This window comes from Eulemur rufifrons, chromosome 28 (genome assembly GCF_041146395.1).
Source record: "Eulemur rufifrons isolate Redbay chromosome 28, OSU_ERuf_1, whole genome shotgun sequence".
Lineage (NCBI taxonomy): Eukaryota > Metazoa > Chordata > Mammalia > Primates > Lemuridae > Eulemur > Eulemur rufifrons.
Window position 1 is genome coordinate 43,489,644 of NC_091010.1, and position 19,833 is coordinate 43,509,476.

Below are 19,833 nucleotides of genomic sequence, written 5' to 3' on the forward strand. Positions count from 1 at the left end.
ATTTTAAGCCAAGGGGAAAAAGAGAGAAGTCACTTTCCTTTTCTAATTCAGATAAGGGCCTCTGGGAGTCAGGGAGCCTGGATGGAAAGGATTTTGGTGCTGGTGGAGGGCGGTGCTCTTTCTCTGGGAGGAGAGTGTGTGGGCAGGGGGGCTCTCCTACTCCTGGTCTTTTGTGTTCCAGTGGATGGATGCAGCCAAGGCTCTCTGGGCAGGTCAGGAGATGGCCTCCTGGCTCATACTTATTTTCCATCACTGGCCACCACCGGGCCAACACACATTGGTGACGTGGACAGCACACCCTCCACCAGCTTCTCCCCTGCCCACAGACACCCCCCCCCCCCGCTGAGCCCACTGCAGATCCATTCATGCACCCCAAATGCCATATCCAGAGAAAAGTGTCACCCAACATTTTGTACATTTGGTCCAGAACGTACAAAAGTGCATTTGAAAAGACCACACTGTATTTCGGTAATTCATGTATGCATGCCTGCAGATTTAGAAGTGTGGCAATGGGGAGAAATGCAATTTTGTAAAACCTATTAATGACCATTTCAGCATGAATAAGGGAATGCTTTATAAAATTACGAGTGCACTATGCAAAAGAAAGAAAACAGCCAAGAGCTACATGCAGAGAAAAAGTAACATAACTATGTAGTTTAGGGTTTCTGTTGTCTTTAGAGAGAAAAACGCAAATAATTCAATATATTTGTTTTTAAAAATAATGTGGTAGCTGAATAAATCAATGTAAAAGTTAGCCTTTAAAGATATTCCCATTTCTAATAATGACCATGTCTCTAATAATGATCATTTTAAGGAAAATAAGCTAGCTGGAGAAGAGACATTTGGGGAAAGGAGAGAAGGAGAGAAAGAAAACAGAGACTGTGAAAGAGAGAAAAGGGGATGACAGGGAGGGGGAGGCAACTCACCCACCTGGCCCTCTGCCTGCTGAAACCTGTTGGGCTTGTGTCCTTTCATTTCTGAGGGCACCTCTGTCCCCGAATGAGGACTGTACCCCACGACACCCCCATTATTCCTCAGACAGGGTACCCCTCTTGCCTCCACATGCATTCTCCAGCCCTTAGGCTGCACTGTCTGGCCTGCCCAGCCTCTCCTCCTTGAGCCTCCCACCTCTTAGCACCTGCCCCATTCTGGTCTTCCACCTCTGAAGATCATGCCCTGGTCTCCATCTTGGAAAAACTTTTACACGACCCCCTGAATCCTCTGGGAACTCCCCCTCCCTCCCTTCCTTACATGATCATATCTTTGCATTCAGTCTGCAGCCCTGCAGGATCTCCTGATTTTTGGCCACATACTCTAACTCCCATCAAGCACTCCCCCAGCAACCTCTAAAGTTTTTAGAAACCTCTTAGTTGTCAAATCCATTGACCTTTCCGTGGAGTCCATCTCTCTGGACCTCTCAGAGCTCCGGGCAGTTCTCATCTTTCTTCTCTTGCTCCATCAGTCGCTTTTCCACACCTCTCTGAACTCTTCCATCTCTGCCTCTCTTCTGTTCCAAGTCACCCAGCATCCCAGTGGGTAGTTTTTGGTCTCTCATCCTTTCCTCAACATGATCCACTCTTCAGATCCGTCTACTGCCAGGGCTTCAACCATCACCTCTCTTCAGGTGACTCCAATCAACTTCTTAAGCTCTTGCCTCTTCCATGAGACCCAGTCTTAGAGTTCCAACTGTCTACTGGATAATCCCTGTATGGTACCCGACCAGCACTGTGAAAATCAGTTACCTAAACCCACTTCCTCACCTTACCTCTGGCCTGATTTTCTTCCCAGCTTTCTTATGTGACATACTCGTGTCCTCAATCTTCCAGCTGCCTGGCCCCAACCCTAAAGTTGTCTTTGTCTCTATCCCACCAGTTAGTTAGAATGTCCCACTACAATGTCCTTGGGGATCTCTCTCGCGTCCCCCAGCCCCCAATGCTGGTGCACCCCAGCATAGGCTCTCACCACAACACACCTACCCTACTACAATTGCCTCCTTGCCCTTTAGACTCCAGTTTTCTTCTCCCTTCAATTCAGGCTCTCCAGAGCAATGACACTAATCTTCCTAAAGCATTTCCTGAATTATATCACTAGCCTGAGGACAGACCCAATCATCTTTAGCCATATTTTCTGAGCCTCTACAATCCAGGGTCAATTTTCTTTCCCAAATCTACCTCTCACTATTCCCACATTCAATTTCCAATTTCAGCTGAATTTGTCTTTTTCTTTGAATATACCTTAAAAGTGCACTTCTGTGATGTTCCGACTGCTCTCGCCATGCCGCAAATGGATACCCTGTTCTTTTGCCATGTTCCTGAGTTCCACTCCCCCTTGAAGATCCTGGCTAACTCCTGAGAAGGCTTCTCTGATTTTCCACACGACTTCTCTCTCTTCTGGCACTTTGAGCCTATGCCATTCATTTAGCTCTTACCAGGCACTGCTTGGTACTGCCAGAGTTCTGTTATTCGTGAATGTGACTAAACTGTCAAGTTCCAGCAGGCAAAGTCTCACGGCATGTGTCATATACACTCGGGACAAATGGGCACCAGTTAACTGAACTGAGTGAAGATGATTCATTAACGTGTCAGATGCTTCTCTGTGCCCGCCTTGACCAGGCTCTGCCCGCAGGGAGGCTGCAGTTAGTTCAGTGGCTCTCCAGTTGCCTACCATCCGTGCATGGGTTACAGAAGCTCTCTTATTATTCTGGACTACTTTGAAAAAAGCACCTCTTGACTCATTTTTGGCCAACGTGTTATCTCAGACCCCCCATCCTGCATCCCAGACCACTTTAGAACATAGTTGCAGCCACCATGCTCACTCCAGAATTATTTGGTTCCTACTTTGGACCTTCAAACTCACAATGGCTACACCTGGTTCCGGTCCCCACCCAGGTTGGAAACTCAGCCCCCTAAGCCCACTCCATCTTCCCACCCCATCACCCACCTGCCTCCATGGTGGGCACATGACTTGCCTCTTGTGCCTCCTCCAAGTTCTAAAGGAGACCCTGAGCCTGACCACTGGCCCTGCCAGCTCCCTCAGCCCTGCTGCCTCCCTGGACTCCTGATCCTACCTCCCCCAACCAGCCTGCAGCTCCCGGGCTTCTGCTGCTTTCATCCTGCCCCCTCAGCTGTTGCCGATTCCTCTGACATCTTTTCCCCTTCCCTGGTCTGAGTCTCCGGTGCTCACATGACTTTCCATACAAGTCAACCAGGCTGGTGGTCTGACCCTCCTTGTCCTGGTTCTGCATGAGTACGGCATGTTTCCACTTTTCCTCCTGAGCTTTGTGGACCTTCCCAGCCTCTTCAGCAGTGTCCATTTTCCTTTTTTATTTTTTTCTCTAAATATATCCTTTCCTTGTAAGAATCTCTTTTGTCAGGGAACTCCGGGGACAGTTCTGAGAACGTTTGGTTATTTATTTATTTTTTTTTAAGAGAAAGGGTTTCACTCAGTCACCCAGGCTGGAGCACAGTGGCACAATCATAGCTCACTGCAACCTTGAAATCCTGGGCTCAAGCGATCCTCCTGCCTCGGCCACCCAAAGTGCTAGGATTACAGGCGTGAGCCACTGCACCCGGCCCACATTTGGTTTTTTCTCTCCTTGGAAATCCATTCAGTGTGTGAGTGCGTGTGTGTGTGTGTGTTGGGGGGCAGGGGTATGTGTGTCTGTCTGTCTCTTTCTCCCACATACCCTTTAGTCAACCACATTTTGACATAACTCTCTTTAAAAACATCAACACAGGTTCAGTTTCAAACACTTGTTTGTGTCCAGGCCATCTGACCTCCGGAGGGCATTTTTCCACTGAGAACTTTCTGACCTTTCCAAGGACAAATACTACTACTCTGACAGCACCATGCACAGAAGAGGCACCCAAATCACTGTGGCTGTTTCTGAAAATGATCTCTGAGGTTGGTATCTCCCAGGGCTGCAAAAAACATGAGGAAATTGCCAAAAATGGCTCCCTGAACATTCAGAGAATGTACCAGAGGTGAAGGGAGGGAACTTAAAAGGGTGACCTCTTGAAAGCAGACAAAGAGAAAAGGTGGGGGGAGTCGTTGCAATCACCAACCACTCTGCACATATTTGAAGAATCCCCTTTAAGGAAGATGCCAAGCTCAAAAGAAATCCAAGCAAAAATGAACTCGGGTAGGGGATGAGGGTTGAGAAAGGAACCTAGGACAGGAGTCAGAAAGCCATGCAGCTTAAAATAACCAGCATAACCATCCGTCACCTCAACTACACCAAAATCATAGGACAAAGCAGGACACAAAGCAGAGCTTGGGAAGGAACTGACGGCACAAGAAAAACTAGGAAATACCTGTGGCAGGTTTGCACTGGGTGCTTTATTAAGCGTCTCCATTTTTTCTAAATCTGCCTCTAACTCTGTTTGGCAGAGGTTGAGATCTTTGTCTAGATTAGTCTGGTTCAAGAAAGAAAAGATGGGAAAGAAGGTTTTAGTTTAGAGGAAAGGGAAAAAGAATGGAAGGTTAAGTTTGAAAAATGAATTTTTTTTTTTTTAGTGTTATACTTTCATAAAGGCCAAGGTGCCATGACTAAAACACAAGAGCTCACCAGAAATTAGTTAAAGACACGAAAACAGAGAATGTAACATTAGGCTTCTAAAATAGAAACTCTAAAGTAATCAGCTTCAAATATCTATTCTACTTGCTATAGAGAACTACAAATACCACAAAAACCTACCTTTAAGGAAATACCTATTTTCTCTCTTTTCAGAGTATGGTGACTGTGATAAATACTATATATGTCAGAAGAATAAGCAATTGCTCAGAAAACCTCTAAACATTAGTATATGTCTTAGAGACTTTGTTAAACAGTTTTATCACCAAGGCAAAAAAAAAAAAAAAGTTATCACCAAGTTAAAAACAAAAAATGATTTAAGAAAAGAAAACAAACCCACAACACACTCACACTAACCAAGGCTAGAGAGCACACACACAGTCCAACAGAGGAGGCACAGTGGAATTACCTTTCTATCCTCTCTAGGAAGGATAGAGCAGTCTCCAGGAGTATAATCCCATATCTTTTTGGGAGGCTGACGGGAAGCAGAGGAGGAAATGAAGAAATGAGCATAAAGACATAAAGACAAACATGGAGACTGGCTCAAACAGAGAGGGGCACACTAGGAGAACTGTATCAACACAGAGAGTGAACTCAAAAGCAGAGGGAGTGGGCACTCTGCCTATGGACACACGGCCACCTGCCCCGAGAAGGGGTCTGAGGACTTGGGAGCTGGGACCATTACCTAGGAGGTATGTTTCTGGGTCTATGTCTCAAGAGCAAATCATTGTTGGATTCTAAATATTGAAAACTTAAAAAAAAAAAAGAAGAAAAAAAAGCATTAACACAAATTTGAACAAAAATAGAAACTTTTAAATTCCTCATTGTTCTTTTCAAACTACGATTGGCCCTGCAGAGGCTACACTTTTGAAGCAGTCGTCCCCTGCTATAAAATTCATCGTGTGTTAACAAATCCATGAATCTATAGTTTCGGCCAATGGCGGATAAGCTGAACTAAATGTGCCCTCTGTGGTTTGTGGCAATGAAATCTATGCACAAAATGGGTGTTCAGCGCATCAGACAATTTTATACAACTAGTTTTAAAATCTCCTTTTACAGTTTAACTAGACTTTGATAATACTGCTAGTGATTGAGACATACCTTCTCTCCTCCTTAAAGAACCAGGCTTAAACTTAGAATTTAAATAGTGGACTATAAAGTTATTTTCATTTTCTCTTTTAACCCTTCATGTTAGAATTAGAGCTGCATTCCTCACACAGAAATCTTCCAGGAGTTTGTTAAAAGTTTAATGAGGGAGGGTTTCAGAGGGTAGGACATTCAGAAGTTACGAGGTACTTTGAACTCTAGAACCTCTCTCCCACCAAGTGGACCTTCTTGTTCTGCCTACTTAGACTTGAATTTTCTTATATAATGACCTCCTGGATGATCAGAAACGAGATCATTAATAGCTCCAAAAATTTTTTATAAATTTCATTATAATCAACTCTATTGAAGCACTCAAATTGATTTACACTGTGAAATTGTGACTTGAGCTTACAGATAGAAATCATGTCAACTTCTGTAGAAATTACATGGAAAAAAAGAAGAAAAAGCTAATCCTCGGGCCTTTTGTACTAAATCTGCAAATAAAAAGTAAACTGATTCCAAGGTAAGTTCACACTGAAGGCAACAGGTTAGTATTGTCATCTCTGTATGTGTATGTTCTGCAGTTTGTAAAGTCAGTGGTATTAGCAATGACCATTCATCTTTAAGTACATGATACACTTGGATTGTTCATCTGGGGAAGCAGACTTTTTAAAGTCACTTATGGTACCTCTACTCATTTCTTTCTTACTAAAAAAAAAAAAAAAACAGTGTTTACAAATTAAATTGGTTTTAAGTAATCCTCCCCAAAATGGTTCCTTAAACCATTTGCTGTTCTATGACGACTTGTTAGAGTTAAAAGGCATCACAGTCAGGATCTTGCTAAAATTTTAGTTCATTTTGGGTGGCTTGAAGTGAAGGAGTTGATGAAGAAAGGAGTTCAGGGTGAATGTCTAGTGTCAAAGTTCTGGCAGGCTTTACTCACGAGAAGTGCTCCTGAGTTGGTGTGGGAAGACAATAGTAATGATGATGATCCATGTAATTGGGTAAGAATTTTAATATTATTCTGCCTCTGGATGGCTGAAAAATTTTCCAAAACAACTTCCAAGCTCTACACCACTTTTATTTATGTCTCTTACTCTTTTGTCGCAGAGCAGTTGGGGCAGGAAAAAAACTGAAGAAAAAAATCTCTCCCTACCACAATTTCTTCCCAAACTCTGTGGGTTCAAGCAGATAATAAGCCCACTCTTAGGATGTCTCAGACCATAAGGGACTGTTCATCTCTGGCTGCTCCTCAGGATACAGGCATTGATTATTTTGAAAAGTCCTCAAAAGCATTATCTTTTAAAGTAAGACCTACACAAAAAAGATCAGCCCCATCAGAAGGACTCTCAGCTTTGTGTAAGGAACACACATGGCTTCAGAGGAAACGCCATTTTGGAAAAGCATCTCTAAGTCTATAAATAATTAAGAGGCAGTTAGAGCAAGGGGTCAGGACACAAGGAATAGGAAGTCCCCGATATACAACTGGACTGTGTTCTCAACATTTGTTTTAAGTAGTTGTGTGGTACTCAGACAAGAGTTTTCAGTAGAAACAGTGTTAATCTATCAAGCCACTCACAGAGTCTATTTAATACACACTGGCACTGAAATACTTTCTATAAAAAATTATTTGCAATGATCGATTTAGTAAAACAAACCAATCACAATTAAGTAGAAAAAAATTATCCCATAAATTTCCTAAAAGCTAATATTTCAGATAAAACTAGTTATTTGGCAGATGAGATGACCAGAAATTTGTGGATTCTGAAAGGGACTTAAAAAATCAATGGCATGGACTCTTTATTAAACATAATTTAAAACTAATACCTTTGCTCTCCTTGATGAGAGTATGGCATTATTGTTACATATACCAATCATGGTGGGGTTTTTATTGTGTGTTTGGGGCGGGGGGAGAACCACATATATCAAAAGGTTTTTTTGTGTGTGATAACTGAGCAGGTTTTAAGAAAAAGAACAGAAAAAGTGTTAGGATACTGTTAAATATTTGCATGTGGAAAAGATTGCCTGAGGTAGACTTAATTGATATCTGAAAGGTGAACAGCAGAGAAAAAAAGGAGAGAAGGGAGAAGACATGAGGTGTGCACCAAAGCTTTGGGGAGGAGAGAAGAAAGGTGGGTGTCGGCTTTCGGTTAGATGTACTCTCTCCAGCGGTCACTAGGTGGCGCTGTTCACCTGCGATAGCTCAGCCGCTATCCCGGGACAGCGTCTAGGAGGGACCAGAGAGGGAAAAGCTGGCCGTTTGCAAGTCTAGTGCTCCTAACTCAGAAAATGCCTGAACTTTCCAACAAAGCTCAGCATTGCTAAATCAAATTAGCAATTCCAGAGCACCAGCTTAATTTCTCCTTGCTTTCATCTTAATGAAAAATAGACAGCATGGAATTTAACATTTTATTGAACTATATTTCCTGTCTGCAAATAAAACTATCATCCCAAACCACAGTAATTCAAAAGCTGGATTCAATGCTTAAGGTCTCATACAAACATCTAATAAAATGTTTTTATACATTTAACTCTTCCACCTGTAAATTCTTTTTACAGCTGTAATAATTAAGACTTTTAAGTAACTAGAGTTTTAAAGTCAGTTTCCAGTCATTTCCAGTGGAAGGAAGAGCTCAATTCTCTCTTCCATTTGATATTCCTTTGGGTGCAGGCCTAAGAAAAATCCTCCTCTAAGTGCCAAAAGTCAATTTGTACCAAAGCCAACTCAGAGATGGCATGGGGAAGACTAGGCTGAACACTAAATAAGCTGGAATTCCAATCTCCCACCTCAAACTTTGGGAATATTATCCTAACTCATAGAAATCATTCCCAAAAGTCACGTGTAATGGGGTTATCTTTGTGGGTCATATCTGCATAAAGAAGCCTTAGGATGTGACCACTTCCCTTGCATTCGTGCTTTTAAAAAATGCTGTTTAAAGCAGCGATGATGCTGGCTGTCTCAGTGCGTAGCGCACTTTCCTGCTTGTCTTTAGCAAGCCATAAAGACTTCGGTCAAAGAAGTGAACCAATAACCGAAACAATGCCATCCACAAGGCATGTGGTATTTACCGTTACCCACAGGAGGTCCAAAGACAAGCAATGATTATTCGGTGTCTCTCTGGGATATTCTGTCAAGACATTCTTCCAGAGCTCACTGTCCTTTCTTGGTGAAGCAAGCAAAGGAAAGTTCACAGGTTGTAGTGAGACTCTCCTACTATAGATAACCAATACAACTGTTCCTCACTCCCTGAATTCTTTAAAAGTAGATCTTACTCTTTAGCAGCAACAATGCACCAACAGCATTATTTTAAAAGGTGTAAAGCCACTGAAGCTATTAAACTTACCGGTTTCCCAAACTCCAATTCCGAAAAGAATTTATACCAAGGTTCATTCTTTAAATCTATCTCTTCTGGGCTTATATCCCGACTCTACAGGGGTTGGTGATAGGGAAATGGAAGAAAGAGAAGGATAACATTATGCAAAGATTACATAGGAACAGGCCAGTAGAGATGCAGTGGTTTCACGGTATATGTAGCAACTGCATTCAAGAGCAGTAATCATCTGTTTTTACTGATATCAGCAAAAACAGGTGGGAGAGGATAGGTTTATACAAACAGGGAAACTGAGGCAGGTAGCAGTGAGTGAATCATTTTCAGGCCTAAGGAGAGGCAAATGGACTGTAGATGGAGAACTCTGTACCACACTGCTGCCCTCCACAACAAATCTGAATATGGGCACACCAGCATCTCTTAATAATTTTCAGTATTGTGGAAGAAAAGAAAGCCTTTATTTCCTCTTTTCAAAGAACTATTAGTTACAAGAAATAACCTGGTGAGCACACCAAACATTTAGCCACTTATGCCAGCTGAGTAGAGCAGTTTTTACAGGCTAGTATAGTTTTAGTAATTATTTGCAAGGCTGCCTTAAGGTTTTCAAAATAAACACAAATACTGACACTTTATAAAAGCCAATTGGTTAATACTGCATCTTTAATGGCACATGAATAGGTGAGAAACCATGTCCCGTACACAGTAAAGTGGAAGATAATATAAGTAAAAACAGAGGACACAGTGAAAACACATTTTAAACAAGCATCCATGGGGGATGAATACAGACAGAATATACTTTGTGTTCTAATGAATACATGTTAAAGAGCCGGGAAAAAATAAAGTGAGGGAAAAGCTGGACAAGACAGATAACAGAACAGGGGTGAAAAAAACTCCTGGATCATGTTAGAAAAATAAGTTAGATTTCTCACTTTATATAACTCTAAGAGCTATCACACAGACTGATAATTTGATTCCATGGGATATAATATTTAATCAAATATGTATAAAGTTCTGGTACCTTACTCTGTGGAATAACATACGTTCCTGGAAATAATTAGTGGGAAAATGAATGCCTGGAAAGCAAATCAGGTTTTCCCCTTAATAGATATGTTTACATTAGACAAAAGTATCTGAGATTCATGGTTTAATTAAATTCTTATATGCATATATGTTTCAAAACACTTTGATAATCACAAAAAAGAGATACGGTGATTTTCTACAATAATTTGAAACATAAAATGTACACATTTTCTACTGAGATTGAAAACACACAAGGAACTTCGGTACTTCCAGGCTTCAACACCTGAGGAAGGGGTTGCCATGTCTTGTGCACAGTTCTGGAATGCTACTACTTTACAAGGCAGGTCTTCCTGAACACCTTTCTTCATGCAGTTAACAGCCCCTTTGCAGCTTGTAGAAATGGCTGCAAACTTTCTTAGTGATCTCAACCAACCCCTTCTTCTTTTAAGACCCTTAGAAGAATCTTTACCATTACTTCCACTTTTGCTAGGTAGAGGAGGATATGGAGAGAATCTTTCTTTAACTGAAATTAAACTATGATGAAATCAGAGGGAAATATATATGGAAACACGAGGTCTATCCACTTGCATCCAGATAAAATCTTCTCCAATTGTCTTTAGGGAATTAGGGCTTAAATCTTGAAGAGGAAGGCTTGTCCTCACTGCAGCAAACGGAGTCTGTATTTATTCAGTGAAATGAGATACTACCCAAAGGATACAACCATTGAGGAGGGATGGTTTAAACACTGGGACATTGTAAATCCTAATATGATGGGGTTTCGTGAAACCTATTTCATGTTTTTTATTTTTACAAAGACTATTTATAAACTGCTCTCTGGGAATAGGTTAGGCTTTTTTTTTTTTTTTTAAATATAATGTACTAACTCTTTCGGGAAACTGCCTGAAAGTTTTGGCACTCACAGTCCTGAAAGAATTAACCCATTTTATTTCAGAAGATTGTCTGCAGATGGTTTTACTGCAGAGGTTAATGCTGTGCCAAGAATAGGATCAGGAGGCATGTCAAACAACTGTGTCCAGAGCAGCAGGCTTCAGTCCTCTGAGCTGCCCAGAGATAAAGGTAAAATTGTGACGCCACATAGCACCAACATCTGCATTTAATTTTGCCATGTATAACTCATCTGTAGATCCGATTATAGAACAGGCCAATAGAAAACAACCTACTGGGTGCAGAGCAGGAACTCTGTCCTGGCAGGCAGGGGAAAGTTTCACAATGCCAAACGAAATTCTTTGGTCCTGCGGGCTATTCTCCCGCTCAAAAAAAAAAATCCTTGGAAAGGGCAGATAACTCCCCAGAAAAATGCTGGCTTTTCCTAAAAGACAGTTTTGCTGCTTGAATGGGGGCCAGAAACCAGCTTCAAATTTCAATTAGATCATCTGAATGTGGTATGTTTGTCTGTGCAGTCCTCTATAGCATCCACAGTTCCTGTACCCGTATTATCACACTTGACCCTCTCACTCAGGGCTTCAGTGAGGTTGGTGGGCCAGAGGATATTTTTATTCACAGGCGAAAACACTGAGGTTCAGAAAGGTTACGCGGTTTGCCCCAAGACATAAGGAAGAGTCAGAACTGGAATCCAGAATTCAGATGTTCTAATTCCCAGCCCAGTGCTCTTTACACTATGCTATGATATATTCCATTTCTCGTACTCCAAATGAGAGGGGCTGACCCACCAGGATTGCTGAAGCAGGGCTAGGTGACCAATTCGAGAAGCCAGGGAAGGAACTCAAAGTGACAGTGGATTGGGAAGAACCCAAGCTAGGTAAAAGCCCTTGTTTTACACTTCCAAATATATACTGTGTCTGTAATTACTATTTTAATATCTGTCCCTCCTATTGTACACCCATGGGAGCAGGACTCAATGTTTAACCCAGGGCTTGGTGCATAAAACTTATTCTATGTATTTGTTAAATTGAGCTGAAGTTCTGTAAGGGACTTTAGAGGAAAGTATAAAGGAAAAAAGCCTGGAAAAGGCCATTTCTGAGAAAGCAGAGGCTGACCAACAATAGCTCTCCAGTTCCAAGACCAGAAGAGACGAAAATGCCTCCCTACTATGGTAGGAGAAGACCAAGTAGGTATGGAGACCTTCACATGAGTCTGTCAAACAGGCGACTGTGTCACCAAGGTCGTGAGTCTTCTACATGGGACTGTGAAGGCAGCACAGTGCTTCTCTCACTGCCTGGGACGGCCTGAGTAAGCTCCAGGGGCAGGAAGAGCTCTGGGCAGCCTTTACAGTCCACATTCAAGCCTTCCTGCTGACAATATATACATGTGCCACAATTTAAACTGCCAGAGTTAGACATAGTACCTCAAATGCAAGAAAAAGCCATTTTTTTTTTTTCCAAAATGAAGTAGCACGTATCTGAGAGCAAACTTAGATTCTACATCTGTCACCAGTCAGTGCACTGACCCACAGTTGACAGCAACAACAAAAGTGCGTGTAGGTGGGGGGTAGTGCTCGAATTCTGGCAAGCCAGATACCGGACACCAAAAGGCAAGATTCACACACTGAAGCTCACATTCCAATTTTTCTGTTCATATGATAAAAATAGGAAAAAAAAATCAAACATAAAGAACTAATTCAACTACTGTGAAAGGTGGTGTCAAAAGATTAAGATTTGACTGAAATTTCTCTCTAAAATTAAAAATTTCTCTTTGGGGGAATAGAGCTACATTGTGTGAAAGGCACTAAATTAAACTATTGAATAGTTACGTTCCTCCCTGGCCTGCCTTTGGTGTTTATGTCTCGTTAATGGAATAAGCCTGAGGCGTGGGACAACACAGAGGAGACTCCCCGGTAGCGGCGCCCAGAGGGTGCTTTGCAATCCCCGCTATGCTCACCACCACTCCCTGAGAGCGCCCCCAGGGGGCACTGTGTGTTACTTTTCAGGGTGTGTAAAAACAATGTAAATGATCCCAAGAACCATGGCATGGAAGATTCTCGTAACTATTATGGTGTATCCATGAGAAAAACTAAACTATGTTGTTATTTTTCCTAGTTCTGAATAGTGGTTAAATTACTAGGAATCAAGGAAAGGAGATGGAAACAAAGAAGAAATTAAGAAAAGGGACGAGCTGTCCATAGGAGCCCTGAGAGTCTATGAATGGTAATATTGCCGAAACAAAAGCACCCAAATGTCTGCAGAGTCCCTGAAGTCATTTAAACGTACTAATATGTTATGATGGGTCCCAGAATCATTACTGAAGTGCCAGGAATGCACCTGAAGAGCACGACTTTCTTTCCCGGAACAGCTGGGTGGAGGGTTACCTTCCGTGTTTACTGCGTACAAGGTACCTTCTACCAGGCAGAGGACCTTGAATGGAGGGGCAGTCAGAGGCAAACTACTCTGCTCCTCGCTGGACTTTCTGCTTGAAATAACTGTGGCGCCCAGTAAACGCTGAGGAATGACAACTCTGAAAGTATTGCTGTGACCTCTTGATCTTTTTTCCTAATTAAAATTACTTATCCCTCTGTGCTTTTAAAGATGTCACATTTTCATTTCAGTAAAAGTCAAATTGATTCTTCCCTGAAGACACGTCGAGCAGAAGAGGCGGCGGGAACATAATTTGAGGCCGCATTTCAGAGGCCTGCTTACTCTGCACGTGCTGTGGGAGCAGCCTTTTCATAAAAGCCAATCCCCGGCATGAGAATCCCATCCTGCTGTCATGCTCAAGGACTGTGAGCTTTGGAGAACGAACCCCTTTCACCAGGATCACAATTCAGAGCCAGCTTTTTCTAATGAAGTGTGAATAAAATGAAGTATGATTGGCAAATATGAAACTAATCAGTTTGTAAAAATTCTTCCCATTTCACAGAGGAGGACACTTTCTCAGGGTGGTCTGCTATGCCCACCCAGGCCATCTTCCCCACTCATCATTGCCTGGAGATGTAAACGTGTGCAGGGAACCATAAACCAGACTAAATATGAAGTTAGTCCTCAACACGGCACTTGTCAAAAAAGGTAGACCTAAAAGACATACTGTAACAGCCTGGGACCTTTCTTCTAAGTCATAACATCCTATTAGTTATTTAGCTTTTAATGATAAATAAAATTCTATAACTGCTACAAAATGTATACATGTTCAAATGAGTCATTTAAAAAAAAAAAAAAACTGGACTCCAGTTAACAACAAGCCTGATAAATTAGCAGACATTAAAAAAAGACAGCAGCAAAAATCTGTATGTTAGTGGGAAAATTAATATTGGTTAAAACCATGCACAAAAAAAGCAACAGAGCCACAATAAGAGGATTCTTTAAAAACAGACTCTCAGGACTTATTTTGTGAACACCTGCAAAAATGAAAAGGGTAAAAATACTTCATTTTTTCATTGTCTTCTAAACAAAGCAAGTCTATCTCAAGGGGAAAAGAATGTGATCCAACTGCCTGCATGATGCATCCGGATTAAAGACCAGGGGCAGTGTGGGACAAAAGAACTGTAATATGCACATTACCATCTTTTCGTTGGTGAGAACGGAAGACTTGCCCGGCTGATATTCGTAAATGCTTTTGGGCTCTGCACGGTATTTTCTCGTATCTACTTTCTTATCTGGGGGCTCCCAGTCGTTTCTGTAGAAAGAAAATCCTATTAGAGCTATTTTCAGGAAAACTGGCATCAGTTTCTGATAAGGTCTGACTTTGGTTGGCTGTAGTCTAATCAAGGAATTTTTATATCCAAAGCATAAAATTGGAGTCAAGGAGATCAATTTAGTTGTGCTGGTTTGCTTCTCAAAACAACCAGTCAAATCTCTGGGTTAACTTCACAAAGGGCTTGATGTGTCCTATGCTCAAAACCAGGTCCCAGGAAGCAGAGAGAAGAGAAAGAAGCAGGGAGGGAGGAGGGAGGAGGAAGCAGCAACGCTGGCTCTGGAAAAATCTTGCACCTTGCTCTGCTCTCATGAGCTTATCATTCCCCAAACATGCCTGTACCTCCCACTCATGCTAGTGCCATGAGGGAGAACACTGGTCCTGGAGCCACTCGACTGTGGTTCAAATCCCTGCTACACCACTCGCTACGCAGGTGATCTTAGACAAGCACTTTACCTCTTGGTACCTCAGTTTCCTCATCTGAAAAATGGGGGTTGCTATATGGATTAAATGAGGCAGTGTATATAAATCACTGAGCAGAGCGCTAAGCCCATAATAACCACGCAGTAAATGTTAGCTGTTGTTATAATTGTATTCTTCCCTACTCCACACCCCACTGCACTGCCCACCAATTTCAGCCTTTGGCACAGATACTTAACCTGGTGTCCAGTGATGGGTTTCAGAGGATACATGAATCCTTGGAAATTATAAAATTGTTTGTAATTTTTTTTTGAGACAGAGTCTCACTCTGTGGCCCAGGCTAGAGTGTGCGGTGGCACAATCATAGCTCACTGGAGCCTCGAACTTCTGGGTGATCATCCTCACTTGCCTCAGCCTCCCAAGTAGCTAGGACTATAGGTGCACGCTGCCATGTCCTGCTAATTTTTTAAAATTACTTTTTTGTAGAAGCAGGGTCTTGCTATGTTTCTCAGGCTGGTCTCAAACTCCTGGCCTCAAGTGATCCTCCTGCCTCAGCCTCCCAAAGTGCTAGGATTACAAGCGTGAGCCACCACGCCCAGTTTATTCATGAGCGTCAGTACACTCTGCACTGTGATTGTATTTAGTTTTTCATGAAAGCTGTAAACTTCCTAAAGGCAGAGACAATAATTTATATACACTTATGTTCTTCCATAACAGCTGGTTCAATCTGCATAGAATGCACCCAGCAGGTGCTTAGTGTATGCACCTGTAAATGGTATACACAGCCTTCCTTTCAAAGTAATTATTAAACTTCTCAGGTAGATGCCACTCAGGTGTGTGTGGTACCTTTAAAACAGCCATTCATGTTTTGTCTGTGAAGATGGAAAAGGTACAGAAGTGTGAAACTGGATGTGTACTTAAGGGAAAAATTAATAATTTTGTTGGCCAGAGCCTTCTGTGTGTTGAGAAGTGGTGGAAGTTGGGGCTGGAAAATGATGGGACACCCGTCCAAACAGCATGAGAAGTTTGCTCCATGGGGCATTGTTAGAGATTGAAAACTCAAAGAAAAAAAATTGGATTGTTTAGTGCATTAAGAGATGACTAATGCTGCCATTAGAACAAGTCAATGATTATGTCTCAGTAGTGCATGTTGCATGAATAAATGGACATTAAAAAGTGTGTTCATTTTAAAACTACAGTCTTTTCTATGAGTATGTGAACACAGTGTGCACACAGAATATGAAAATTTGACAAATCTTGCAGTTAAGATTTCTCTTGTGAAATTATAAAAAGTGGTAATTATAGTGAACATTAATTAAGCTCATACTATGAGCCAGGCAACTACTAGGAATGTTGTATGTCTTATCTCATTTTATCCTTGCAATATCTCGATCAAGGAGTTGTGTTATTTTTATCCCCATTTTACAGGTGAGGACACTGAGACTCGGAAAGAGTAAGTCACAGATACTAGGTGACAGAGCAGGGATTCAAATTTCACATTCCTAAGAAAGGAGGCTCCTAGGTCTCAATGGGCATTGACCAGGCCCTGGCTGGTGACAAACAGGTGACGAGGTGCCACTTACCTTTCTGGGCTGGACTTCAGCGAGGAAGAGCGGGCTGGGAGGGGCAGGGTGGCCGACCTCTTGACTACCTTCTCACCATCAAAGCAGCTCATCTCACTTTTTGAACGAGGCACAGAGAGGGGAGATTTTGCTGCAGAAATGTAGTTCATACAAACAACTTCAAACTATGAATATGGAAAACAAGATGGTATCTTCCCTCATCCACCACCTTCCCTTCCTCCCCTACAATCAGGAAATTCAAAGTCACTTACTGTCTTCAGAAAAGGAGTATCGGGGAGAGTACAGATCTGAATCATCATCTATTGAACAAAATAAAACGTAGTCAGGAGAAATCCGGCTCGGGTAAGGGAGCCCGGCTGCACGTCCCCCACTTCCAGTCGGGCACCGGCATCCAACCCCTCAGGGGACCCCGCGGAGAGAGGAGGCGTCAAGCGCTGGAAGCCACACCACAGCAGGCGGCGTTTGAGAGGAGCAAGGTTCGCAGAGTCCACCCCACCACACCTGCAGTCCGGGCAGGGCATTCACAACACCTGGCGGGTGACTGCTGCCTGAACCAAGAAACGCATGGGGACAAATAGCCCAAGGCCCCCTCAAAAGAATCCCTACAACCAAAGCTGGAACGCAGGGTACACGTCTGGCTGAGATGGACCCCTGCTGCCCCCGCTCAGTCTCTGGTGCAGCCTGCTGAGTCCCATGGAGTCTCAAGAGACCCCTTCCCAGGGCACCTAGGATGCTACTGGGTGGGAAGGAGAAGCCCAGAGGCTGTGTTTTCCAGCTCCCACCTCGGCTTTGACCTGTTCTATATGTTAAGCTTCCATACACAACATCATTAAGAAAGAGGTTCTGCAGTAAGAAAAGAGTTTGAGAAAACCCTCATCAAAATTTGTTTTGATTCCACCTCGATCTGTTCCCTGAGTAGATTTCTTTCCTTGGAACACAACACACCACAGCTGATGTGGTTGTATGGTTTGCTCTGCAAAGGTGCTACTCGGGGAAGTGTCTAAAGTGTGACTCTGGAACAAATCAAACTCACACTCCGGTGAGTTGCTATGGTGGATGAAGGCTCTCCACGGGCTTGACGCACATCCCTAAGTAAGCGCAACCCTGGGCCTCTAACACTTGCAGAACCGGGGCCAGGATCTGAAACCCCTCATGGAAGTGGCTGTTTTTCCAAACTGAAAATCAGACCGCGGGCATACTTCCGGGAACAGATTTTTAAATCGGGACTGTCCTAAAAATGCAGGACAGTCACTACATCCACAATGACCCCTCCAAAGCATTACTCCAAAAAGATTCTGAAACAGCCTTTCCCATTTTCTAGTATCTTGCTAACCTGAACTCAAAATTCACATGTATGGAATGAAGGCCCAATTCCTTCCCCTAAAGTCCATAACAACTTTAGCAAAGCACATGAACTAAGCCTTGAAGACAAGGCAGAGAATCTAATATAACATGTTAATGGCTAAGTGTTCCTCGAGTCCTTATTTCTATGCAAATCATTTTAAGTTTCAGAGCAGAAAAGGCCAGAAGAGTTTATAAAATGTAAGCAAAGCTAACCTTGCTATATTTTGAACAAAGCACTATTCAGACAGCCTCACTATCACCCTTTTTCGTCCCCTCTCCTCCTCTCCCCATTTTTGTCTGTTCCAAGTCTCCCTCGGCCCCCATAAGGGACAGGCATCCAGTACCAAGATTTCAGAGCAGAAAAGCCCAGACTATTTTATAAAATGTAAACAATTAGTCAACATCAAGGTTGAACAGGGCTTAAGGCTCTTCTACCAACACAGCCAAGCTTTGCACTGTTATAAATTGAGTGTGTAAGCTTAAGTTAACTTCTGAAAATAGGGCAGGGGAAGGAGATAAAATGAGATCCAGAAATAGATTTTTTGAAAGCCTGAAGAATTGCGTGTCGCTAGTTTTGGTTTTTTCTTTTTCTTTTTTAACGGAACTTTTGATTATTGTACTGATAAAATGCCATGACGTCACAGAAGACTAAAAATCAGCTTTGATTGCAGGGATTTGATTAGAAAAAATGGTGCCTGCCCTAGATGAAAAGTTAGCTTAGGCAGAAATCGATGTATGTACTGCTTAAAATGCAGCCTAGCATTTCAGCTCAAAACCCTGTACCTCTCTGAATCATGGAGACATTATAGCCTATCAGTACATGATGAGGTAAAGGTTAATTTATAACTATTACCTGGTTCATGAGGTGAGATGCAAAGTTTTCACAGGGGGTGGGGAGCAAGGAGAGATTCAAATATTCAAAGATTTTTTTAAAAAGCCTGAGCTCTTTAAAAAAAATGTTTCTCCCTAGAGCTTTCTAATGTGGAATTCTAGAAGGTTTATTAGAAGAAAATGAGAAATAGCTCTTATGAGATGGGAAAAAAAAATAGCACTACTTGGGAAGTTTAACAATTTAGGTATGTTGAAAAGGAGTGGGAGAAGTAGGAAAGTTGGGGGTGTGGGCAACAGAGAAGTCTGAATGACTGAATGCTCATAAGTTCTATGGACTTTTAAGAGGACAAACTGTAGATTCATCTGAACAACTTTAGCAATTAGGACAAGTTCTGGGGATGTATAATTTGTTCTTTTAAATTTTAATGCTTGTCTTGCAAATCTAATGGAAGTAAATTTTACTTCAGCTTATGAATAAAAATAGTAATAGTAGCTCCCATTACTAACTATCTAATAATAGCTGGTGATTTACTTATATCATCTCACTTAAACCTTGCAGAAACTCTAGGAGGAAATAAATATCTCATTTTACAGACAAGGAAACTAAAGCCCAAGCAGGTTAAGAAAATTTGCCCTTGGCTGCACAGTGAGAAAGAGACAAAGCAGGAATGGACTCAAGATCTTTTTGACTCCACTTCCCTGTGTCACCTCAGCCCTATGACAGGGACAGCTGCTGTATTCTAGCTTTCATTCCAGCTTCATCTGCCCAGTCTTGGGAAAGCTGAAAGACTATGGCTATTCCATGATCATTGTCATTATAGAAGAGGCAGAGAAAGTCTTGAAACTCAAATTATGTACCATGCTGTTGGCCAGGCCAATTTCTAGCTCCTGAAGCCTTTGCTCTGTTTTTTCCACATCACTCCATCCTGGGTGATGCTTAAGCAAGTTTTCTGAGTTACCCCACATTTCTAGTTTTCCTCCTGCCAGTCCCCAGGGACAAGGGGTAACACCAAGTTGCTCTTGCTACATTTCCCCCTTGCTG

General features: G+C 42.3%; 1 protein-coding gene across 4 annotated transcripts in view; it reads right to left on the minus strand.

Moving 5' to 3' along the window:
* The window catches only part of SORBS1 (sorbin and SH3 domain containing 1), a 218,240-nt gene that overhangs the window by 45,232 nt on the left and 153,175 nt on the right, over positions 1–19,833 (minus strand). For 3 of the 4 annotated variants that reach the window (XM_069460039.1, XM_069460041.1, XM_069460040.1), the window contains 3 exons: positions 16,868–16,915; positions 16,617–16,746; positions 14,481–14,595 (listed from right to left, as the gene is read on the minus strand). In XM_069460039.1, coding sequence (XP_069316140.1) covers positions 14,481–14,595; positions 16,617–16,746; positions 16,868–16,915 — 293 coding nt within the window. Of the gene's footprint in view, positions 1–4,313; positions 4,416–4,982; positions 5,049–9,003; positions 9,088–14,480; positions 14,596–16,616; positions 16,747–16,867; positions 16,916–19,833 lie in introns of all 4 variants that reach the window. The other variant, XM_069460038.1, reaches the window with a different exon arrangement.